The sequence below is a fragment of the Stegostoma tigrinum genome, chromosome 14 (assembly GCF_030684315.1).
Source record: "Stegostoma tigrinum isolate sSteTig4 chromosome 14, sSteTig4.hap1, whole genome shotgun sequence".
NCBI classification, from domain to species: Eukaryota; Metazoa; Chordata; class Chondrichthyes; order Orectolobiformes; family Stegostomatidae; genus Stegostoma; species Stegostoma tigrinum.
Window position 1 is genome coordinate 12,688,139 of NC_081367.1, and position 26,078 is coordinate 12,714,216.

General features: G+C 42.7%; 1 protein-coding gene across 9 annotated transcripts in view; it reads left to right on the forward strand.

Moving 5' to 3' along the window:
• Positions 1 to 26,078, forward strand: part of LOC125457500 (rho guanine nucleotide exchange factor 4) — a 423,581-nt gene that overhangs the window by 280,654 nt on the left and 116,849 nt on the right. The window contains exon 1 of one of the 9 annotated variants that reach the window (XM_048541763.1): positions 4,050 to 4,332. The exons of the other annotated variants lie outside the window; for them this stretch is intronic. Coding sequence (XP_048397720.1) covers positions 4,167 to 4,332 — 166 coding nt within the window. The 5' untranslated portion in view covers positions 4,050 to 4,166. Of the gene's footprint in view, positions 1 to 4,049; positions 4,333 to 26,078 lie in introns of those variants that run through there. 9 annotated transcript variants of the gene reach the window in all.

Here is a 26,078-nt window from a genome sequence, read left to right on the forward strand (position 1 = left end):
TGTGGGAGAATCTAGAACAAGAGAAGGTAATTTCAGAGTCAGGACAAAGATTTAAAGAGAGGTGTGGATGAATTTCTTCTCCTGTGGGTATTTAATTTGTGGAATTCTTCACTGCAGAGGCCTGTCAAGGCTATGGCTTGAAGTATATTCAATGCTGGGAAAGACATTTTTAATCGGTAAGGGAATCAAAAAAGGCAGGAAAGTGGAGTCAAAGGTTATACTGTGATCTCATTGAAGGGCACAGCACACTCGTTGGACAGAATGGCTACTTCTATGTTTTGTGGTCATTGCTGTTAAGTAAAAATGCAGATAAGATAAATTTAATTGTTACGTTGTATCGAGAACAGTGTCATGGTATTTCTGCATTTATTACCCAATTAAGACTGTGTCAGGCAACTTTCATGTTAATTTAAAACACATCCTGCTAGGCTGCGCAATATATTGCAGCTACAACGATGCCAAGGTGTTATAGATAAGGATTTTGAGAGTACATGGAATTACAAGAGTGAACTCTATTAAAAGATAATATTAATAAAACTTTCCTATGACATGACAAAAAGCTGCTAGAATAATGTATTTGCTGTAAAATCCAAGATTTAATAACATTTTGACAGCGATTTGAGAGTGCTGTTAAACATTGAAATATACTTGTATTTTCCTGCCTGAAGTTTACATTAATTCCAAGCCTGATATAATTGGCCCTTCAATTCTTTTGATAAATGGGATCAATTTTCAGCAGCTATAAAAAGGATCCAATATACTGTTTTTGTATCAACAATTTTTCTGTTCCTATGCTATCTCTCTTTCGTGCCAGCCGTAGCAGTACTGCAGGCCTCTAAGAAAGGCTCCCAGATCTGCCCAAGAGATAGCAGCCTCCACAAATGCTACTGAAATCATTTCTGCTGCTACTTTGTCACAACTGGGTGAGGAAGGGGAAATCAGTCCTCTCTGCTAAGTCCCACTTGGTTGGTCGCAGACGTTCTTTATCTTTTTAGAATGCAGGTATCTCACTTCAATTTAAATGTAAGTTGCTAGGAAATGAGAGAGCTTATTTATCAAAGTTTTTTTTAAATGACAGAAGGAAAAGTTTTATTATTTAGTAATATCATGAAAAGTATTAAAAATGCAACGTTTAACTCACTCCCACATGCAATTGCACATGCACACATCTAAGTTTAAAAGGGGAAGTTTATCACGCAGACAGCATGAGAAAAGATTACATTGATTAAAAGTTTTTGAGGTGTTTGACTCTTAAACTGAGACCACAGTTGTTTAATTGTTAATGGGTATGGCAAAAATCGGTGGATATCTTCGAGTTCCTGGTGAGTACTTGTTTTTCAAATTTGCTTTCACACTGGGCTCTGTTTTCCAAGATGATGAGAGAAATGTGCAAAGAGAAAGAAAAAGCTTTTGTAACCAAAAGTCAAGTCTTGCCTGCCTGCCTTCCACAGCTCATAGAACAGAATCCCTACACAGCGGAAGCAGGCCATTTGGCCCATCAAGTTCACACCGACCCTTTGAAAACCATCCCACCTAGGCCCACCCCCCTATCCTATCCCTGTAACCCTGCATTTCCTGTGATTAATCCATCCAGCCTGAATATCCCTGAATACTATGGCTAATTTAGCATGGCCAATCCACCTAGCCTGCACATCTTTGGATTGTGGGAGGAAACCGGAACTCCTGAAGGAAACCCACGCAGACACAGGGAAAATGTGCAAACTTCACACAGACAGTCACCTGAGGGTAGAAATGAACCGGGGTTCCTGGTGCTGTGAGACAGCAGTGCTAGCCACTTAACTGTCAGGAGGGATCAGGCAGAAGGATTTGCCTGGTTAGTAGTATATTCAATGGGGCAGAAATCGTACACTGCTTGCATTTAACAGGGAGAATGTCAGGATCCTCAAAGGGTTTCAGTCCATTAGTGTGCAGCTGGTGTGTGACTGTGACAAGGCCATCATGTAGTGAAACCCCATTGTCCAGGCAGCAGACAGGATGCATTGATCCTGAGGTAGTCTGCCACTTACGTTGTCTTCAAGCTATTCTGAAGAACCAGGGGTTTATAGACAAGGGAATACCACCTATGCACAAGCTTCATGACTTCTTTCCACCAGTCGACCACAGGGGGACAAGCATGAAACATTGAGGAGGTGGCAATTAGCATTCAAGCAGCAGATCAGCTGCCTGATACACTTAGAAGGAAGCCAGGCAATACTTATTGGGGCATGTCTTCAAATTTGTAACAGTCGGCTATGTGCTTCATAATCTCCACATTTTTGGCTGGAACACTCATCACTAGGCATGTGAAAGTCACATCAGGAGGAGACAGGGTAATAGGAGAATAGAAGGGTCAAGATGAAGCATCTTTTCACTCTGGATGCTTGTGCATGAATTGTTACTGAGACTCCAGTTCCCTTTTGAAGTCATTCCGTCATCAGAATTTCTGATTATTCCTCATTCTTCTGCCTATCCTGTCATAATGTCCTCTTGGCCAAACTCCTGCAAGAAACAGTATTGAAGAAAAGAAAAATCAGAGCAGTGTTATCCAAGAATATATTCAATAATCCATACAAAGATTTTCTATTCGATCCTATACAGTTCATTAGAGCTATTCCCTCTGTGATTATTGGTTCACCTCCTCAAAGAACCATGACACTGTTTTACCTTCCCAGGAAACCTTTCCTCACAAACAAAGGAGATGTTTTCCCTCTCCTTTACCACCTCCTTCCTCAAGACTCCAATGACTCCTTCCAGGTGAGGCAATTTATGTGTACTTGTTTCAATGTAGTATGCTACCCTAATAATGCAATCTGCTCAAAGTGATCATCCCACCAACCCCATTTTCACATGTTCAAAATCCATTAACATTTCTAACTTTTCCCAGTTCTGATGAAAAGCTGACCTGAAACATTAACTCTGTTTTACCAGATGCTGCCTGACCTGTTGGGTTTCTCCAGCGCTTCCTGGTTTTTTTTTTTAAACATCAGAATTCCAGGTAATGCAGTGTTTTGCTTTGGCCTGGACCCCATGCTGTCAGTCTGAGTTCACCTGTAGCACTGTGACATTGGATGTCGCTGCCTGTGCTACAATCAAAGCTGAGCCCCCGCCGTTGGAGGCCATCAGGTTTTCTGACAGATCTGCCGCAATCTGGCTTTTTATTCTGTGTGCGCAGCCCCATTGAAGTTCTCGTCTGAGGCTCTCATAGCAGAATTCATCTGCAACCTCTTTGTCAAATAAGTTAACCTATTGTACTGACTTGTCTGCAGCCCACTGGTGCCCAGTGACTGCCACGTGCACTTCCTGATTCTGAATCGCACAACAGTTGTGCACAGTGCAATCAGTGAACTGATGGCTACATGACCAAGTGCCAGTCTTTACCCTAAGAGAGGTGTGGTGTAGCTCTCGCCCTTGCTTAGGAGGTGACAGGGGCTTTCCAGGCCACGTCTGGGGTAGTGGTTGGTATATATTGTCACTGCAAGAAGTGACACAAGGCTTTCTGATTCAGAGGCTGTGTGTGGGTGGGAGAGGCTAATACTCTTAATCCCCTTTTTGTAATAATTGCACTGCTTGCCAGTGGTTTAGAGCTGAAAGCAAGAGATGACAAGCAGGTTGACCACTCAGGACAACCTGTTACACATTGTGTTCAGTGGACACATACAAATACCTGAATAAAAGGCCCTCTGCTCGAGAACGATGCCTAAATATAAAAAGTACTCATGCCAACTTCCTTAAAACAGGTTTAAAAAAAGAATACATGCTAACTTTTAAACTCGATGTTCGTTTCAGAATTTATTCGGGTTATTAGCATATATAAATTTGTTCAATGCAGTTTTTAGTTTCCATAGTACTGAAATAGAATAAGGTTTGCCATAATAAAAAATATCCAAATGAGTTTTAGTTTTTTTTAGTCCTTATGTACTTTAGCAGAGAAGATAATGCTACATTGGGTCAAGGAGCCCCCTTCAGTGGACCCCTGTGACATCATTGTGTATGTGAGTCGGATGCAGCTAGTGTTCACTGAGGGATTTGCAGTCAGTCTCTCACCAGACAGTAGCAGGTACCACACCAAAGGCTGATCGTAACACTGGCAGGTTCTCTGGCTCAAGCTTGTAGCCGAATCTAAGCACGAAGGAGAGGAAAGCCCTCTCTCTGACCTGTCGGTCTACATGAGGACCCAGCAATGTGGCGAGTCAAGTGGGCCACACACGACAGGCAGTTGCAGCAGCAGCGGCAGCTCAGGGCTGTCTCCTGGCTCGGAGTCTGACAGCAGTTATGGTATTAGAGGAGCCCTGTCAAGGTACTGGAGCCTGGAGAGTCTGTACTCCACTTGTGGTAAGCATCGCTTGATCTCTGTGCTATTGATTGACCTTGACTGAAATCAACTACAAACACCGGAGGATATAAATGATTAGTCCTTGACATAGAATGAGGAGACTCTCCCTTTTGTCGACATGTTGCTTCTTTTAAAAAGCAGTATATTTGGCTAGCATATTTTATCTTCAATATGCAAAATCTGCTTACAGTTGATGAGATAAAGCACGACAAGGGTAGTGTTAATTAATCAAATTGTAGTTTGCAAAAAAAGGAAGCTTTTAATCTCTTTAATTTCTGGTTGGGTTAGAGCATCCAGTTTGCAGAATCCCTGAAAATCCTAGCTTGCTGGTAATTTTCCTTAGTACGTTCTGGTGGGAGTTTTTGACGCCGAATCTCGTGAATTTCAAACATGGATAACTGGAATACTGCCAAGTTGAGAAGCGATGGAATTAACTATATGCTATGCTAATAAAAACAACTCTTTTCAAAATGTTTTTTGAATTTTACAGTCTTGAAATCTTTTACAGACTTAAACTCATTGTTTTGCACGTGTTATTTTAAGAATTCCAGCTTGCCTATATTCTCACTGCTTTCTTTGAAGATATTTTTATGGCTGGAAGACAAATCACAGCAGTGATTATTAGCATATCTCAAGCTGTCAGCAATAAGTCACAGGAAACATTGGACAGAATGTATATTTGTTCTGAATCCCATTCTAAAATACATCAGTTTTAAAGCAGTGAGTTTCTTAAGAGATTTAGCTTTGTTTAAAATATGGATAAAATTCCTTTGCGGGCTGTGGAAGTTACATTCTGAAATTGACACATGATACAAATGTATAAAAGAATATGATTCATTTCCCAGTCTTTGTGTTCCACACAAGCCCCATCCCATCACACTTCTTCATTTCACCCTTCAGCATATCATGACTTATCAAGGCTTCATTGAAGGAAGTGAAACCTCTAATATTGGAACAACTCCAGTCAAATTTTATGGAGTAAGTGGTGGGTTTATATTTGGTGTTATGCATCAGAGTTTAAACTCGGATGCTACAGCTGAGATGCATTTTTCATGCTGTGTGCCATTCAAAAGGTGCTTTGTCGTCTTGAGAATCTTTGCCAACAGTTTGACCACTCCTTTATCCACACTGCGCATCCAGGTAAGATGTCTAGCAATGCTAAATACACAGGATATTTTCAGAAGTGAAGCTGGAATTGACTCAGAGACAACAGGTCTCAGACCTTTTCTGAAACAGCTAGCCCTAAGTTAGTTAGATTTACATAACATCAGGCCCCTGAAATGTTGTAATGAAGAGCAGTAAAAAGTCACATTTTGTTGGTTTGATGGACTCAGGGTGGGAATGGAGGGGTTTAGCATGATAGCGATACTATACCCACAAATAGACTGGAGGCAGATTTGAAACTGGTACAATGCAATTCAATGGGGATGAGAAATTGAAATCGTAACATCTGAAAATTGGGAGTGCACAGCAGGAATTGAAACCACACCCTGAGATATACTGGGGGAGTGGAATTTCTGGTTCCACCCTAAAGAGATCTCATTTACGAGGCAGCGGCTCAAATGGGCGAGTAATTCCCATTTACAGTCTGAGCTGGCTAGTGTTCAGCATTTGGGAAAGGATATGGACCTTATTTCTGGGACAGCCCAAACAGCTGGCATTGGGTTGCAGTATTCTATGGGAGCAAAGAGAAGGAAGAAAAGAGGCAAAAAAAAAACAACCCGGGGCTTAGATGGCCTTTGCATTTTTACCCAGAGAAATGCAGTTGATGACTGATAGCAAATCAGGGCATGATAATAGACTCATCTGAAAATTGCTCAGGGTGTCATGCAGTGCTCTTCTCCCTGATGTTTTCAAATGTCACCACCCACTTTTCACACATTAAGCTGACACACTGACACTTGAAAATAATCCTATCATGTTCATTCGTGAAAAATGTTTCACAGCAAGCAGGAAACACTTATGCTGATTTACTTTGTACATACGTACTTTGGCAATACAAAACCGGCTCCCTATTTGTCTCAGATTACGTGATTATAACCCTGGATTACTTATGGACAGATTGGATCTTTTGATGGAAGCCGAGAGGCAGCGAAGGTGAAATCAGGAATCAGAGATAATCATTTAACTGTTTTATATAAACCTAAGGATATATTGGTAGCATGAACGGTTGAGATCGGTAAGAAGGATAAACTCACTTGTCCTCAGAATCATACATGTGGCTGATTAATTTGCAGTGGTTTTCAATCAGTACACAGTTTTAAAGTGAAAGACTAGATATTACACTTGTCAATAACGGTGATCATTGTCTTCATGTATTTGGTTGGCATTCCTCTGCTATGTTATCTACAGAACAACAATTTATAGCTATATTGTACCTTTAACATTGACATTTCACAGTTATAAAGCAAAATATGAAACCAAGCTACACAAGTACAGGCCTGAAATGTCAGCTTTTGTGCTCCTAAATTGCTGCTTGGCCTGCTGTGTTCATCGAGCCCCACACTTTGTTATCTTACGTAAGGACATATTTGGTTCAATTGTTTATAATTTGGTCAATGGATAGCTTTTAACAAGCACGTTAAGACATTGTGGGAAGCTCGGCAAGAAATTGCGGGGTCCTGAGCAGAGATACTCATCTCATCTCCAGCCATGGGTGAGGTGCCAGAGGACTGGAGGGAGCCCTATGTTGTGCTTATGTTTAATGAAGGCCATGAGGAGAAGCCTGGAGACGATAGACTGGTGAGTCTATCATCAGTAGTGGGTAAGTTGTTGGAGGGGATTCTGAGAGATAGGGCTTACATGCATTTGGAAAGACAAGGACTGATTAGAGATAATCAGCATGGCTTTGTGCATGGAAAATCGTGCCTCACAAATTTGATTGAGTTTTTTGAGGACTTAATTAAAAACGTTGATGAGGGCAGAGTGGTAGACATTGTTAAAAGCTTTACTAAAGGCCATGTAGACAAGGTTCTACATGCACAGTGCAATTTAGAGGACAACACAAGCCACAAGATATGTGTGACCACCAAATCTTGCCAACCATTTCTTAACTTCCAAGAAATCCTATTTGCCTATCACTGTTGTGCATGCTGACCTACACTGGCAACTAGTCAAGCAACATCTTGATTTTAAATTGAATTGAATCATTTATTGTCATGTGTATTCAATGTGAAACCACAGTGAAAAGTTCATACTTTCGCCGTATATATATGGCACCATTCACATTGACTTAAGATAAGAGAAGACAGAAAACTTAATAGAGTCCAACTTTCCTTTCCAATTTCTCAGTCCCACTCTTTCCAACCCTCATCCTGTCTCTGCCAGAGTCACGGTCTGATAAGTAAAGCTAGATATGTGATTCAGGGAGAGGTTGCCAATTGGTTACAAACTTGATTTGATAGAGGGTAGTCGGGAAGGATTGTTTTTTGAACTGGAGGCCGGTGACCAGCAGTGTTCTGCAGGGAATGGTGCTGGATCTACTTTTATTGTCATTTATATAAATGATGTGGATGAGAAGTTAAGAGATATGGTTAGTAGGTTTGCGGATAAAACCAAAATTGTTTGTAGAGTTGACAGTGAAAAAAGTTATCTAAGTTTACAAGGGGTCTTGATCAATTGTGCCAGTGGACTGAGGAGTGGCAGATGGAGTTTAATTCAGATAAGTGTGGGGTAGTTTAATTCAGATAAGTGTGGGGTAGTGCAGTCTAGTAAAACTAACAAGGGCATGACTTATACAGTAAATGGTAGGGCCTTTGGTAGTATTGAAGAATGGAGAGACCTAAGGGCTCTCGTACATAGTTCTTTGAAGTTTGCATTTGCAGGTTGACAGGGTGGGTAAGAAGGTGTTTAGCACATGTGCCTTCATTGCACAGACCATTGAGTATGGGAGCTAGGACATCATGTTGAGGCTGTACAGGACAGCGAGATGCCACCAGTTTTGGAAACCCTGTTGAGGAAGGATTTTTATTAAATTGGAGAGGGTTCTGAAAAGATTCACCAGGATATTGCAAGGACTGGAAGGTCTGAGTTAGAAGGAGATGCCAGGTAGGCTGGGTCTTCTCCCACTGGACCGTAAGAAGCTGAGCACTGACCTTATACAGGATTGTAAAATCATGAGGCTGGGGGATAGATAAGGTGAACAGGACAGGTCTTTTCCCTTGGGTGGAGGAAGTCAATACTAGAGGACATATTTTTAAGGTGGGAGAAGAAAGATTTAAAAGGGATTTAAAGGGCAATGTCTTCACACAGAGGGTGATTCATCTGTGGAATGAACTGCCAGAGGAAGTGGTAGATACAGATACAGTTACAGTTACAACATCTAAAGAACATTTGAACAAGTACTTGAATAGGAAAGGTTTAGATGGGTACGTATCAAACACAAGCAAATGGGATCAGTTTAGTTTGGGAAACCTGGTCAGCACGGCTGAGTTGGACCAAAGGGTCTGTTTCTGTGTTGTATAAATCAATGATTCAATCAAGTATCTGAAAGGAGAAAAATGGGGAAAAAAAATGAAAAAATGCAAATTCCGAAGCCTTGGCTTGAGGTAACTAAAGGTGCAGCCGTCATTGGGAGAGTGATTAAAATCTGGAATGCTCAAATGAAGTGCTTATATCATACTGAAAGAGAAATATAGAGGGGCAAAGCCGTGGAGAGATTTGAAATTGTGGTTAATGTTGGCAGTGGCATGCTGTGGCCTGGAAAGCTAGGAGGGGTACTCTGGAGGAGGTAGGAGTGGGGCTGTGGCAGTGAAATGCACTAAGGAGCAGCGCTTCGAAAGCTTGTGATTTCAAGTACCTGTTGGACTATAACCTGGCGACGTGTGACTTCAGAGTCTTTCCGCACCCCCCTGTCCAACACCGGCATTTTCACATCATGGATACAGCTACTGGTCCAGCGGGTTACAAACTTAAATTAATTCCACCCACCATTGAATTGATCAGCTTGTGGCTGATTACACACAACTGCATTATGCACACATGAATCAGATGTAGAAGGTAAGCAGTGACATGAAAGTTTTCATAGGAATTTTCATTTAGACTTTCCTAACAAATATGCACGAGTTTAAACGTCTTTAGATCCTTTAGATTGGGGTGGCACGGTGACTCAGTGGTTAGCACTGCTGCCTCACAGTGCCAGGGACCCGGTTTTGATTCCAGCCTTAGGCAACAGCCTGTGTGGAGTTCGCACATTCTCCCCATGTCTGCGTGGGTTTTTTCTGGGTGCTCCGCTTTCCCCCCACAGCCCAAAGATGTGCAGCGTATATGACTGGCCATGCTAAATTGCCCCTCGACCCTAAGAATGTTTAGATTAGGTATGTTCGACATGGGAAATGCAGGGTGAGAGGAATGGGCGAGATGCTCTTCGAAGGGGCAGTGTGGACCTGTTGGGCCGAATAGCCTGTTTCCACATTGTACTGCTTCTATTTCTATGATTAAAGCGAGTAGGATTGCAACTAGGAGTAATCCAAAAATATTGGCAATTGAGTCATGCAGAGTTGCCTCAGGTTAGTTGCCCTGGCCAATTGATTTCAGACTTGCAAATCCAAGTATTGATCATTGTGATGGTGAATTGAATCGGCAAGTAGAGCAGATAAACAAATCTTTTACAGTACTGCTTGAGATCTAGGACAAATAAGAGTGCCTCTTTTTTTTGCTCTTGTGATCCTCACGCTAACAGCTAGCCTACCCCCTGCAAACCTCTCCTGACTACCCCACTTCTGACAAATGAAGTGCTCCTTTCTGGGGTCAGGAAATGGACCTGCCTTAGACTTCAGGCTAATAAAATGTGAGGCTGGATGAACACAGCAGGCCCAGCAGCATCTCAGGAGCACAAAAGCTGATGTTTCGGGCCTAGACCCTTCATCAGATAGGGAGATGGGGAGAGGGAACTGGAATAAATAGGGAGAGAGGGGGAGGCGGACCGAAGATGGAGAGTAAAGAAGATAGGTGGAGAGAGTATAGGTGGGGAGGTAGGGAGGGGATAGGTCAGTACAGGGAAGACGGACAGGTCAAGGAGGTGGGATGAGGTTAGTAGGTAGATGGGGGTGCGGCTTGGGGTGGGAGGAAGGGATGGGTGAGAGGAAGAACCGGTTAGGGAGGCAGAGACAGGTTGGACTGGTTTTTGGGATGCAGTGGGTGAGGGGGAAGAGCTGGGCCGGTTGTGTGGTGCAGTGGGGGGGAGGGGATGAACTGGGCTGGTTTAGGGATGCAGTAGGAGAAGGGGAGATTTTGAAACTGGTGAAGTCCACATTGATACCATTAGGCTGCAGGGTTCCCAGGCGGAATATGAGTTGCTGTTCCTGCAACCTTCGGGTGGCATCATTGTGGCAGTGCAGGAGGCCCATGATGGACATGTCATCTAGAGAATGGGAGGGGGAGTGGAAATGGTTTGCGACTGGGAGGTGCAGTTGTTTGTTGCGAACTGAGCGGAGGTGTTCTGCAAAGCGGTCTCCAAGCCTCCGCTTGGTTTCCCCAATGTAGAGGAAGCCACACCGGGTACAGTGGATGCAGTATACCACATTGGCAGATGTGCAGGTGAACCTCTGCTTAATGTGGAATGTCATCTTGGGACCTGGAATAGGGGTGAGGGAGGAGGTGTGGGGGCAAGTGTAGCATTTCCTGCGGTTGCAGGGGAAGGTGCCGGGTGTGGTGGGGTTGGAGGGCAGTGTGGAGCGAGCAAGGGAGTCACGGAGAGAGTGTTCTCTCCGGAAAGCAGACAGGGGTGGGGATGGAAAAATGTCTTGGGTGGTGGGGTTGGATTGTAAATGGCGAAAGTGTCGGAGGATGATGCGTTGTATCCGGAGGTTGGTGAGGTGGTGTGTGAGAACGAGGGGGATCCTCTTAGGGCGGTTGTGGCAGGGGCGGGGTGTGAGGGATGTGTTGCGGGAAATACGGGAGACGCGGTCAAGGGCGTTCTCGATCACTGTGGGGGGAAAGTTGCGGTCCTTGAAGAACTTGGACATCTGGGATGTACGGGAGTGGAACGTCTTACAGATGTCCAAGTTCTTCAAGGACCGCACCGGATACAACGCATCATCCTCCGACACTTTCGCCATTTACAATCCGACCCCACCACCCAAGACATTTTTCCATCCCCACCCCTGTCTGCTTTCCGGAGAGAACACTCTCTCCGTGACTCCCTTGCTCGCTCCACACTGCCCTCCAACCCCACCACACCCGGCACCTTCCCCTGCAACCGCAGGAAATGCTACACTTGCCCCCACACCTCCTCCCTCACCCCTATTCCAGGTCCCAAGATGACATTCCACATTAAGCAGAGGTTCACCTGCACATCTGCCAATGTGGTATACTGCATCCACTGTACCCGGTGTGGCTTCCTCTACATTGGGGAAACCAAGCGGAGGCTTGGAGACCGCTTTGCAGAACACCTCCGCTCAGTTCGCAACAAACAACTGCACCTCCCAGTCGCAAACCATTTCCACTCCCCCTCCCATTCTCTAGATGACATGTCCGTCATGGGCCTCCTGCACTGCCACAATGATGCCACCCGAACGTTGCAGGAACAGCAACTCATATTCCGCCTGGGAACCCTGCAGCCTAATGGTATCAATGTGGACTTCACCAGTTTCAAAATCTCCCCTTCCCCTACTGCATCCCTAAACCAGCCCAGTTCGTCCCCTCCCCCCACTGCACCACACAACCAGCCCAGCTCTTCCCCCCCACCCACTGCATCCCAAAACCAGTCCAACCTGTCTCTGCCTCCATAACCGGTTCTTCCTCTCACCCATCCCTTCCTCCCACCCCAAGCCGCACCCCCATCTACCTACTAACCTCATCCCACCTCCTTGACCTGTCCGTCTTCCCTGGACTGACCTATCCCCTCCCTACCTCCCCACCTATACTCTCTCCACCTATCTTCTTTACTCTCCATCTTCGGTCCGCCTCCCCCTCTCTCCCTATTTATTCCAGTTCCCTCTCCCCATCCCCCTCTCTGATGAAGGGTCTAGGCCCGAAACGTCAGCTTTTGTGCTCCTGAGATGCTGCTTGGCCTGCTGTGTTCATCCAGCCTCACATTTTATTGTCTTGGAATTCTCCAGCATTTGTAGTTCCCATTATCTCTTAGACTTTAGGCTCCCTGTTTGTGTTCCTGGTCCTGGCTTATCCTGAAGGCTTTATCAGATGGCTGGACCAGAAAACCAAGACTTCGAATATGGTGACTTCTGGATCTGGAACCCGTCTCAAAGTCAGCATTCATTTAGAAGTACAGATCTTGTGAGGAAAGCCAGACTTCTATGTGTCCTCCAGACATCTGACTCTCATCTCATTGCATCCGCAATAACAACAAAATCCCTAATGGCGTCTGAATTTTCATTTTGAAAATTTACAGATCTGCCACTGAAACCAATTTTGACAACTGTGATAGATAGTAAATAGGAGCTAGTTATTTTCTGAACTACGGATTTGGAATCCTCATTTACTGATTCAACAGATTACAAATTTAAATTTATTCCAAATACTATTGTTTCAATCAGCTTGAGGCTGAATACAACATCATTTGTTCCTACACTGCCAAATACATCATGACATCTGAAATTTAAAAAAATCAGAAATCTGATCTCCTCGGTCAATGGTATAAATATTAAAACAATATGTCTATTACATTGAAAAGGGAAGTGCTGAGGTAAATAATGTTACCTCAAGTACACTTCTTTACAACTTAAGCAAACTAAAATAATTAATATTTAATAAGTACCTCAATGGTACTATTCTTAGAGACTGCAGTTATTGCATGAGTGAGATTTAAAGTGTGCGGCATAGAGTTTGTTCTAAGAGATTCAGTTGCCATGAGTAAGCACTGACAGGAAAGTTATTATGGCAATTTTTAATTAGACTTTTTTGTTTGTCTGATATTTGCATGAGTTCCAGTCTGGTATCTTGATCTTGAAGAGAAATAAATAGGATTGCAACGGGGTCTAATCAGAAATATTGGCCATTGAGTCACGCAGAGTTATCTCAGATTAGTTCTCTGGCCAAGAGCTTTCAGCCTTGCAAACCCAAGAGTTAATCACTATGATACATTGAATAATGGATGCTCAGGAGGGCTATACTGCTTTAAATACAGTCATGGCTCAGATGGTAATGAGATTAAAATAACCTTCAGCTCCCACCTCAACATCTGTCATTAGATTTAACACTTACACTGACAAGTTTATTAGATAAATACATTTAAAAGAGGCATTTCCTTCTAAATAATGACAGAGATGCAAAGAAATAAATTGACCGTTATCCTCACATCACTTACATCAGATAGTCATCATGACATAAGTAACGTTTTGTGTCTTCCTCCTCCTGTACACCAAATGAATCGTTAAAGTGTGATATTCCTTCATATCATTACACCCTGATTTGCTCTTGAGAACTGTGAATAACTTTCAACTTTGTCAGTTGTTTAATTAAAACAGCCTTTGGGTTTAACTAACCAACATGATGTTAAATCTGCATAACGAGAGCCACACAATTCATGGAAAGATAAAATTTGTGTTCCAGTCGGTAACTAGGGAATGTCCTAAAGGGGGGAACCTGTGCCTGGGCATGATCTCTGATGCCAGTTTTGAAAATCGTGCAAGACAAAGAAACTGAAAGACTCACAAAGAGATGAAGATGAATGCCTCCGGAAATCATAAATGCAGCCTCTCATGCCAATCCTGATTTTTTTTTTAAACTTAAATGATCAGCCTGATGTTCGACAAAAGGTTTCAAAAATATAGGACAATCCTGGAACTCCTTTGCCAGCTAAGCCTCATGGACTGTAGCAAGTTGTAAAAGGTAGCTCACCACCAATTTCTCAAGGGCAGTTGGAGAATAGCGGTAAATGTTGGCCAAACCAGTGAATGAATTAAATATAAACGTGCTAACTAGTGAATGAATTAAATATAAACATGCTGTATCCGAAGACTGATAGCCATGGTTTGGCCTAGGGGTCCACAAAACAGGTTACTCAACCTAGTACGTTGCAGGGTATGTGAAATATCATGAACAGCATCAGCCATTGGAAGTATTGCAAACTCGATAGTTTAATAATATGGTGCCCATCAGGGAAATGTCATGGGTTTACTTGAGATATATTGTTATTATTTCCACACTTTTATTTTAGCAATGTATTACCTATTTAAAAACCAGTGCAATGATAAGCAATGCTCTTCACCATTGCCTATTCCTACCCTAGCCAGGTGAATATGACAAGTAGTCTAATGCCAGTCTTGTATAAAATGAAAATATATGTCTCTGTATTATACATTACATAGCCACTAGACACAGAAAATCACCTTACAGCTAATGAGGCACTTTGAAAGTGTAGTTACTGAAGTAAGAAGCAATGTTACTTTGTGCACAGCAAGATCCCATAAACCACGATGGGATATAGACCAGATAATCTGATTTTGCAATTTTGATGAAAGGATAAAAATTGGCCATGACATTGGGAGTAACTCCGCGTTCCTCCTTGACGTAGTGCACCACAATCTCTGGGAAATAGCCTTCAGCTTGACACCTTACCTGAAAGAGGCCACCTTAAACAACTAACACTCGTTCAGTAATGCACTGTATTAACATTGATTTTTGTGCTCAAGTCTTGAGGTGGGATTTTAGGTCTGGTTTAAAACTAGTGTTTTATCACAGCTAACACAGCCACATCCTGGTAATCAAACCAATGTGTCCTGCCTATTTGCAGGCCACCCAGCAGGAATCTCTATGTTTTGCATTACATCATAAGGATGTCTGTAATCTAGTTTCTATTAACTAATTTTTAATTTGTGGATTTTATGTTGCATTACACATTGCTGTGTGAATTGGGCTGATGATGAATAACACGTTCAAAGAGAGCTATTTCAAATCTACAATCTAATCTGAGTTTAGATCACGGCAATAAATCTTTGAAGCTTTGCTTATTGCTTCTGAATCTCTCGATAAGATCTCGCAGCTCAAGAGCACTGTTGGATACCCATTCCTCTGTCGTATGTGTGAATGTACATTTGCACATATAGAAGAGGTGATATATTTAGGATTCTGATGGTCTTCTATAAATTATAATGACAACATCAATATTTATATAGTCAATTTACTTCAGTGAGAGTGAGTGTTTTGTTTTGTTACCGTACCTAGCTCTGGCCTTCTCAGCAGGAGAGTTACTTAGGCTTCACCTTCGACTGTTTAACTACTCCAGGCCCAGAGTAATAATATTGTGCCTACATTCACACTCTCTTGTTTGGATGTTGAAATAGAGTGTCAGAAGGAACTTGCAGGCTACGTAAATACTACCCTCCAACTTGTGAGCATTGATTTTATGAACAAGTCTTCAAGTAGGACTAAGACCTGTCAGCGTGAAGACATAACAGTTACAAACTAAATACTCTCTCCACCTATCTTCTTTTCTCTCCATCTTCGGTCCGCCTCCCCCTCTCTCCCTATTTATTCCAGAACCCTCACCCCATCCCCCTCTCTGATGAAGGGTCTAGGCCCGAAACGTCAGCTTTTGTGCTCCTGAGATGCTGCTGGGCCTGCTGTGTTCATCCAGCCTCACATTTTATTATCTACAAACTAAGCTGTGTAGGTTCTTGGAGAACTGCTGATGGAGGGGTCACTACTTCTAGAGCCTGGAAGAAAGGGCTGTGAAGTTGCTATTGGAAATAATCAGCAGGACTAGGACAGAACGACAGGTTGCAGACTGTAAAACATTACATTTACTTTTACTGTTTCATTAAATGGTTAAATAATTATAGGGCAGTGTCTTCTTGTCTAGGAAGTGGTGGTCCTGGGGGTGGCAAGTGAACTCAATTAGATGAGACGGAGTTGGACCAGACCCTGGTCATCTCCTTGCCCTTTGACCAAATTGAATGCTGGGCAGTAAGGCCCAAGCTTGACCTTCCCACCCAATGCCAATCACTGCCTTTACATGGTCAGTTAATGACCACTTCAGGCCCTCATCCTAACTCAGCTTCAATGAGTTCAGCTCCAGGCAGAAGAGAAAGTCAGCCTTACCGGCCAGTTGGCCGGTGTAGGCAGAACGCCTTCATTTAATGGGGATTTCCCACTATCTGTATTATTTTCTGCACAATTGAGGGACTGGGCTCTGGGCAGCGGAATGTCCAATGAGAACCAAACCCATGCATTCACTTCTGATCCCACCTGCCTCCACCTCCCTGTAAGCCCCAGCTTAGAAGAGCCTCTGGTGAGTAAATCTTACCTTTTTGGCAGGTGATTCTCGCAAACTCAGGAATTGGGTTAGGGTGGGAGAAGAGGGAGGGCATTGCTCTGGCAGTAACCATGGTCTCTGTCATGGCTCTGACAAGTTCTGGAGCTGCTGGCTCCTCGTGGGTCCATGGTCCTCACTTTGGCCAACAGCCCACTGACAAACTGGCTGATTGCCTGTCGATCTGATAAACTTCATCGCTTTTGTCATCAGCCATGAACTTTGCTCCTGAAAAGACTTTCCCACTTTCCAAGTCATGCTGACCAAAAAGCTGGTCAAACCGAGATTGGTAACCTCGGGTGAATGAGGCCTAATTTAGGAGTAACAAAGGTCCCCATTATTTAAGAAAAAAAGGAAATAGAAATGTTTCCACACCATTGGCTTAATAAAATCATACAAACGTTCAGTAAAGGCATGGATCACGTAACTCCCACAGATCTGAGAGCTTGAAGCAGCTCAGTGAACCAGTCACAGAGGTCTATTATAAAAATTGACATAGAAAGTGAAGTGAATACCTGCAATGTTCTGGGAACAGGGGTTGAATCTCACAATGGCAGATGCTTATAGCAGGTGGTTGAATTCAATAGAAATCTGCAATAAAAAGCTGGCCTAATGGCTGCTATAACTACCTCCAATGGGTGGTACACCATCTGGTTCACTTGTGTCCTTTAAGGAAGGAAATATGTTGCTCTTATTTACTCTGGCCTACATATGACTCCAGACCCATAACAATGTAGTTTGTTCTTAACTACTCTCTGAAAGGGCCTAGCAATCCACTGTATTTGAGGGTATTAAGAGACGTGCAATAATTAGCGGCAATGCCTACATCCCTTGAGTGAATGCAAAAAAAGAGTTGTTTGAAAATATTCCTATAAGTCAGCTTGACCCATTTTAGTGTATATAAATATAAGTAGATATTGTGGTTTGAAAATGATTTAGCACAAGTCTTAGATATTCCAGATAACAAGGTGTAGAGCTGGATGAACACAACAGGTCAAGCAGCATCAGAGGGGCAGGAAAGCTGATGTATGGGTCTGAACCCTTCTTCAGAAAAAACTGATTTGCTGACTTGGCTTGCTGTGTTCATCCAGCTCTACACCTTGTTATCTCAGATTCTCCATCATTGGCAGTTCCTACTATCTCTTATGTATCCCATATGTTTTTGGATACTTACGAATAAGGACAAGAATAGGCCTTGGATGAAGTTGTTAAATGGGGGGAAGGCCAACGATAACTGAATTAGGCAATAATTGGAGTTTGTGAATTGGGTGCGGCTGTTTGAGGGTAAATGCACGTCTGGCATGAGAGAGCCTTTTAAGGAACAGTTGATTAGAATGTATGGCAGGCATGTCCCTGTGAAAATTAAGCACAGAAATGGCAGGATTCGAAAACCTCGGATGACAGGAGTAATTATTAGCCTAGTGAAAAAAAAATGCATACTGAATGTCTGGGCAACTACAAACCGACAAAGTTATTCAGAAATGTAGAGAAAGTAGGAAAGAGCTCAAAGGGGGAGTTAGAAGGGTTGAAATCTGCTATGAAACATCCTTGGCCAACAGTGTTAAGAAGAATCCCAAGGCACATATTTAAAGCAAGATAGTAACTGTGGAAAGAGTAGGCCCAATTGAGGATAAAGTAGGGAAGTTATGTGTGGTGCTAGATTTAATGGGTAAGATGCTTAATGAATACTTACATCGATAGTCACCAAGGACAGGGACATGAGGGATGTTGAGGTCAGGGAAAGGCATGTGAATGCTCTTGGGCAGGTCAACATAATGAAGGAGGAAGTGTTGGGTGTGTTGAAAAACATGAGGGGAGACAAGTCTCCAATACCAGATGGAATCTATCCCAGGATACTGAGGGAGGCAAAGGAGGAAATAGCTGGAGCCTTTACAGATACCTTTGCATTCTCTTTGGCCTCAGATGAGATTTCAGAGGACTGGAGATTGTCCAATGTTGTTCCTTTGTTTCAGAAGGGAAATGGAGATAATTCAGATAATTACAGGCTGGTAAGCCTGATGTCAGTGGTAGGGAAGTGCTTGGAGAAGATTCTGAGAGACTGGATTTATTCACATTTGGAAGTAAATGGACTTGTTAGTGATAGGCAGCAGGAGTTATGAGGGAAGATCATGTCTCATCAACTTGACTGAGTTTTTTTTTGAGGCAGCTGCAAGAATGATGGATGAGGGAAGGGCAGTGGAAGCTGTCTATATGGACTTTAGTAAGGCATTTGATGAGGTAACTCATGGTGGGCTGGTCCAGTAAATAGAGTCTCATGGACCCGGGCTGGGCTGGACTAGATGGATACAAATCTGGCTTCATCATAGAAGACAGAGAATAGCGGTTGAAAGGTACTTTTCAGAATAGAGGTGAGTAACTAGTGCTGTTCCACGGCGATTGATGTTGGGACCTTTGTTGTTTGTAATATATAAACAAGATCAGGAGGATAATGTAGGTGGTCTGAGCAATAATTTTGTGGCTGACACCAAACTGGCAGAATTGCAGATAGTGACGAAGACAGTTAAAGGATACGGCGCACTGTAGATAGATTTCAGATTTGTGCAGAGAAATGGCAGATAGCGTTTAATCCAGACAAATGTGAGACGATGCATTTTGGAAGATTAAATTCAGCTGCCATGGCACGGGCAATATGTAGCAGGGCTAAATAAGGGTGAGGAATCGGCACAAGCATGGTGTGCCAAAGGACCTATTCCTGTATTATATTGTATAAATCATAGTCGATGATTTTGTTTATATCTTGAGCATAACCAAGTTGCATTATTTTGTTTCTCACTATATCATGCACATGGAAAAATATTGTGACTAAATCCAGTACTAACAAGGTTTTTTTGAGGGTTGACCAAAGATCCATAAAGACAAACTACCTTTCTCAATATATTTGGAATATTTGAACCAGTTATATCTTTACATGTGCTTGAAATATAAAATATTTTTCATACTATTTTACACATTCTCAATGAGGAATTAGTTATGCTTTAATGTTCCTTCTGTATGGTAAAATGGTATAGAACACTGATTTACTATCTGATTTTGCCTGATTATTAAATACCTGTAAAAGCAAGAGTTTGTCAGTGATGCTGTGAGGACATCTGTAAACTTGGTGAACCGTCAACTGGTTCTTATATTTGTGAGAAGACAATTTTTGTGCCAATTTGCTGCAATGGGCTTTTCTATTGTTATTGAGGCAGAGAGGTCAGACTCTCTTTGCAAGAAGCTTTTCAATAAATCATAGAAGTTAATCTAAATACACTGATTAGGGCTAGTAGGCTTCAGTTGTCATAAATTGTGAATAGGATAAAACAAAATTGTAATAAACAGAGTGGCAGGTGCTTATTCAATAAATATTATGTTGCTGAGAAATAGATTATTAGGTACTCTGATTACTAGGCAACCTCCATGCTTCTGCATTCTCAGCAAAATTTTTGGCACTTTTAAGTAACATGCAGACTTAGATCAGACAATGAAAAAATTATCACTGTGAAAGAACAAACTAATTGTCTCATGTAAACCACACTATCACCAACTGCTTGCAGTGTTTCTTATCTCTGTCTTTCAGCTGAAGAGCTATTATTCTACAAATATGTCCTGATGTCAGAGGCCAGGAGAGAAAGGTTTATGAATTCTCTTAAAGCATTATCAGTACTTAATGAGAAAAGCCACTTCCTGTCAATTTCTTTTTTGCATGATGCCTGTTCTTTTATAGTTGCCTAATTCGTAATGCACAACAAATCTCAGTGATTTGCCACTTTAATCCTGTGACTGGGTTTATGAACGATAGGATACTTTTCAATTCAGACCCAAAGAGGTACTCAGGGATAGGGGTGGACATATTACTTTTCCACATTACACCTTTTCCTTCTGCCTCTTCCAACTGATGTACAGTAATATATAGACTAGTGTCTTTGATCATTGGAGTGATTATTCTTCATGTATTTGGCTGCATGATGGATGCTGATAAATCCTTAACCATGGGAAATAGTATGGCTGGCCCTCTGCTTCCCACATCCAATGCCACCCATCTGTATTTTCCAGCAGGGGTCCCTGGAAGGCAGTCAAAAGGCAGGAATTGTACACATTCACTCTGCATTTTTTACAGGTTTGCATCAGTGAACTCATGGATAATCCTCCCAGCCAAAACAATTTACGTTTTCTCTGTTTACCTTGAGCAGAATGTTTGCCTTGGGCGACTGTCTGTCTGTGTGGAGTTTATCCATTTTCCCCTGTCTGCATGGATATCCTCCGGCTGCTCCAGTTTCCTCCCACTGTCCATGGATGAGCAGGCTAGGTGGATTAGTCATGGGAAATGCAAGGTTACAGGAATAGGGTAGGGGGCGCATCTGTGTGGGACCCTCTTTGGCGGGGGTGGGGGGGGGGGGGCGGGGGTCAATGTGGACTTGATGGGCCATAAGGCCTGCTTTCACACTGTAGGGATTCAATGATTCTTCCGTGAACTGGAGTTCAGAGTTCTGAAGAAAAGTAATATCAGCTTTGAAAGATGAACTCTGTTTCTCTCTCCGTAGATGCTGCCAGACCTGCTGAGTTTCAGCAGCATTTTCTGTCTTTGTTTCAGATTTCCAGCATCTGCAGCATTTTACTTTGGATTGAATAATTTTTATCCATGACTTTGAAAGATGATAGAAATGTTGTCTGCTGAGTACATCTACCTAAAGGTGCTACAGCTGGGCTGAAACAGTGGACTGATCTAATGCGAGCTAGTGATAGAATGAGGCTTGCAAAAGAAGAACTTCTTGAATATTGAGTTATCTCTTTAGCTGTGATCTACCACCTCCCACAATAGATTAAATGCAAGGGGATAGCTGTCTGCAGCCAAAAGAAATGAGGATTTGATTTTGATGAAGTATTAAATGGAAAGAACCCACTTTCTTTATGCTTTGGCTTGTTCTATTCAAGAATGAAATGTTTGTTTGGAAATTCCTTTACAGTTTTCCCTACTCTGCCAATGGAATGTTGTTTGTGTATGCAAGCTGACCTGTAAAACTGTTTGTCAAAATTATAGTGATGCAGTGAGAGAAGCTCAGAAAGTTCCTGACAGTGATTAGTTTTCTTGTATCTCACAGTTCCTGGCCAACCAGTTTTGAAGTATCTGGATACAAAGTGATACTTATTGACTAAAATTCATTCATTTGATTATTTTTTTGGAAGAATTTGTGAAGGGGCTGATCTCAAATGTCATTATGCTGTAGAGATAAATGTCTTGATTATTTCCTGCAGGTCATGAATGAACAATTCTATATTTGGCAGTTTCCATGACAACTTGTATTCATTTAATAATCTGTTAGATGTGGGCTGTTTCCTGTGAGGAGCTAATTGAAAGGATGCAAAGGTGCCCATGGCAAGAAAAATCCCCACGCCTAGAATGATGTCTTTACCACTGTTGAGAGAACCCAAAACATTACTTCTATTGCTCTTGAGCCTGCAAGTGTGAGAAAACATACCAGCATTTCTAGAGAGAGATAATGGGAACTGCAGATGCTGGAGAATTCCAAGATGATAAAATGTGAGGCTGGATGAACGCAGCAGGCCAAGCAGCATCTCAGGAGCACAAAAGCTGATGTTTCGGGCTTAGCCCCTTCATCAGAGAGGATGAAGGGTCTAGGCCCGAAACGTCAGCTTTTGTGCTCCTGAGATGCTGCTTGGCCTGCTGCGTTCATCCAGCCTCACATTTTATCATCCAGCATTTCTAGAATCAGGATAATATACTACATTCAATACTACAAGAGTGTGCAAATGGTTAAAAAGCAAAGAGCTTTTACGAATGGAATGCTAGAGCATTACAGTCCAGATTCCTGAAATAATATGCACTGAGTAATATTGGTTTACTCAAACAATGATTCTTCCCATTTTGGTGGAGAAAGCAGGCGAAACTGAGTGTTGGTTACAGTTCATCTCTGCCAATTACGTGGTTATAATCGGCCTCAAGGCCTTTGGAGAATGCCGGATTGTGGATGTGAATCCAGCCTTGAAGATGGTGTATCATAGCCAAAACTGGGAACGAACATGAAGGAGAAATTGACAAGATATGACATGACAAAATGTCTAACGTTTTGCTCATTATAATAGGATCAGGCGCCAAGAACAGCAAGATTTGGGTGAAAAGGTAAATTTTGTGATGCAGGACGCACCAGAGTAACGTGCTGAATCATGACTGGAGCCTTACATCTCAAAGAAAAATGAACATTTTGTGCATTGGTTGAAGGAACTATTGTGGTATCCAATTGCATTATAGTTATCCTTCCGCCAGCTAGATATTGAAGTGGAAATCTTTTACAAATATTATTAAAGACAGATGACAAAGGTTTGGTTCCAATGGAGAAATATGCAACATTGTTCTTATCCAAGCACAAAAGAGCACAAACCATTTAAAGTAAAGGTATCCAACAAAGCAATTATCAATGTATGGGGAGTGCTGCAAATTTGATTACATGGCTACTGTTAAAGTCAAGTTCGAAAGGGAAAGAGGTAATTCTGCGAGAAGTTCAACACTTGTATGAGAATCCAAGGAACATTTTCTTAGGGGCAGGAACAATGAAATATATTTTCAAGGTCACAGATCACATCTCACTGCGTTCTGTTGGCCTGGCACTACTTTGGGCCTCATTTTCCAAACACAACAGCAATTACAAGTCCTGTCTGCGTGATTGGTGTCAGGACTAGGATGACAAGTGGCATGCAACTCTCAAAAGTCTGACTGTCAACAAGGCAGGAGTAACATACCCTGCAAAGACTTTTTTTTCAATTGCAGTGCAATTTTAAATCACCTCCCACAGATAAGCCTGGATACTGGGGGCAGGGTCAGTTTTCCAATGTGAAGGTAGGAACTTGATACCAAGATTATTCTGGATCTGGTCCTGGGCCACAGCTGTGTTGCTCATTGGACATTGATTTGAAATGTTAATGCCTTAACTGGGCAAAAAAATAAATTTATTCCCCTCCGAGGTGTTGTCACCAGAAATTGCATGCAAAGGGCAAATGGGCACAGACAGATGGTAATAAATTTTGCTGCTTTGCAATTGAGAGCAGGCAGTAGCTCAGAGGGCCAGTAGGTTAGGGAAGTACTGATACAATTTTAATCTCACTGCGAAGCCTCTTCCAGGGATGCCTAAACTGACGAAGTTACCCTCCTCCCTCCGGACCAACCTCAGGGAATCTGTCTCCCACTGCAACCTGTCCGTCTTCCCTAGACTGACCTATCCCCTCCCTACCTCCCCACCTATACTCTCCTCTCCACCTATCTTCTTTTCTCTCCATCTTCGGTTCGCCTCCCCCTCTCTCCCTATTTATTCCAGAACCCTCACCTCATCCCCCTCTCTGATGAAGGGTCTAGGCCCGAAATGTCAGTTTTTGTGCTCCTGAGGTGCTGCTTGGCCTGCTGTGTTCATCCAGCTTCACACTTTATTATCTTAGGTTAGGGAAGTAGCTGCATAGACAAATTGGAGATAATGGGTGGAATTGCCTCTTTGGTTTTTTAAAGTGTAGGGCAAGCATGGAAGTGGGTGACTAACGCATCACTTCAACCACCAAGTAGACCGACAAATCAGCTCATTAAATACTGATGGGTGAGCCTGGTTTACAGTGAACTACGTCTGATGTCCTACATTGCCACATGTTGCCAGCCAACCAGAGGGCTTCACCTTCTGGGTCCTAAGGTCTGCTGTCCGAGGCCTATTCCCACAGAGGCCCAGTGGTGAGAAGGTAAATGCTTTTTATACCGTTCTCACTGGGTGGGCATCACAGCTAAGGGATTGGGGTCAGATGATGTCCATGTTTCCGATTGTGTCCATTTTGGGGCAGTTGGAAACCATCGTCTTCCCCCACCTAGGAGCTGATGCTTTGGTTTCTCATTTAGGAAGCTAGTTATCTTCCTCATCTATCAGGGAGGGAGCTGATCAGGGAGGTCACCCATTAATTCGCCATTAATCGCTCTTTTAAGGGTCTTCGTTGGCGATGACTCATGCACCTTCACATCCATAAGATAATTGGTGAGATGATGTTTCCATCCAGAGGCAAGTAACCCAATAATTTCCCTTCCTCACCACTGGCAGAGAGGGGAAAAATGTGCCGAATATGTATACCCAGCCGAAGCTTCCCCAAGCCTTGGTACTTTTCTCCGCATTACATAAAAACATCTCTTTCACTCTGCTTTAAACCTGACAGTGTACAGCAGACTGTTTGAGTTTGCCAAGATCACATTTCGCAATGGCGTTGCCATCTTGCTGACGGGGAGCTTGAACTGAATGCCGATACTTCTGAAGAAACTCAGCAGGTTTGGCAGCATTTGTGGATAAGCAGGTGTTAATGTTTCATTATGATCCACTGTGACTCTTCGTTGAGTTCCATAAGGAAGTTTATGGGTCTTTAATTGGAGATCAGTGCTGTTCCTGTTTGCCACTCCAGTCTGGAAACTGGAATAAGTTTGGAAGGCATAACTTTAGGAAACTGCAATTGGCTTGAGATTTTTAGATCGAACCCGCACTCAGAATCTCGGAATTATACTGTATAGAAGAAGGCCATTCCGTCCATCATTCTTGAACTAGTTCTGTAACCTACTGCCAATCTGTTGCCTTTCCACTTATCCCTACACCTCATTTCTATCTAAATAATCATTTTGTGCCATCTTGAACTCCAATCTGACCTGGCTCACAATTGAACATCGGAAAATAGGTACTCAGCAGGTGCAATTTTATTAAGTCACACTTGTTTGAAAGTCTGAATGTAGCACACAGTGTTGGTTCTAAATGCTGATTACTGTTGTTTGAATTCTGGAGATGCTGAAGCAAAACCCTGAAGGTTTCGCACTCAGTGACACTTCTGATTAGACACAGTTTTCACATGGCAGTGCGGCTGACAGTGAGGGAGAGAGTATTTTCAGAGGCACCTCTGGAGGTCTTGGTGATGGAATGCTCTGCAGTCATGACCTGGGTTTGCAAGGTGGGTGCGAAGAGGATTGCTGAATCTCCAAATCTGTTTCGTATCCCTCCTCTGAGCAGGCCCCAGTGCTGCTCTGATTGATCCTGTGTCCTCTTCCCATTCCTTAACCAAAGTACACAGGTCCTGTATCAAACTGTCAGCGGTCAAGCACTGCCCTTCCCCTGGGTGCTCCTATAAGTGTACGGCAGGTGGAGGAGCACAGGACTTACATGAAGTCCTCAGAGAATTTCCAGAATAAAAGTTGCTAGTGACTTGACATCGTGTCCCAGAAAGTTCTTCGGCATGTACCAGATATCTTCTTCACAACCACAGCACTAAGGATCATGAATGAGCAAGCGCCCCTTTACACACTGCTTGAAATCAGTTCCCTCTCTTTTCAACCTCCTCAGTCAGACACAATGAAGAGTTCCCTTTCTTTTTAGCTTGTAGCTGCGTCATACTTCAATTAAGTCATATTCTGTTAGTACAACATTAAGGAGCCAATTACAAGATTTTCTTGAGTAGAACAAAAAGAAATTTTATTATTTACCAGCCTGAGAAAAATAATAAAATTAACAACAAATG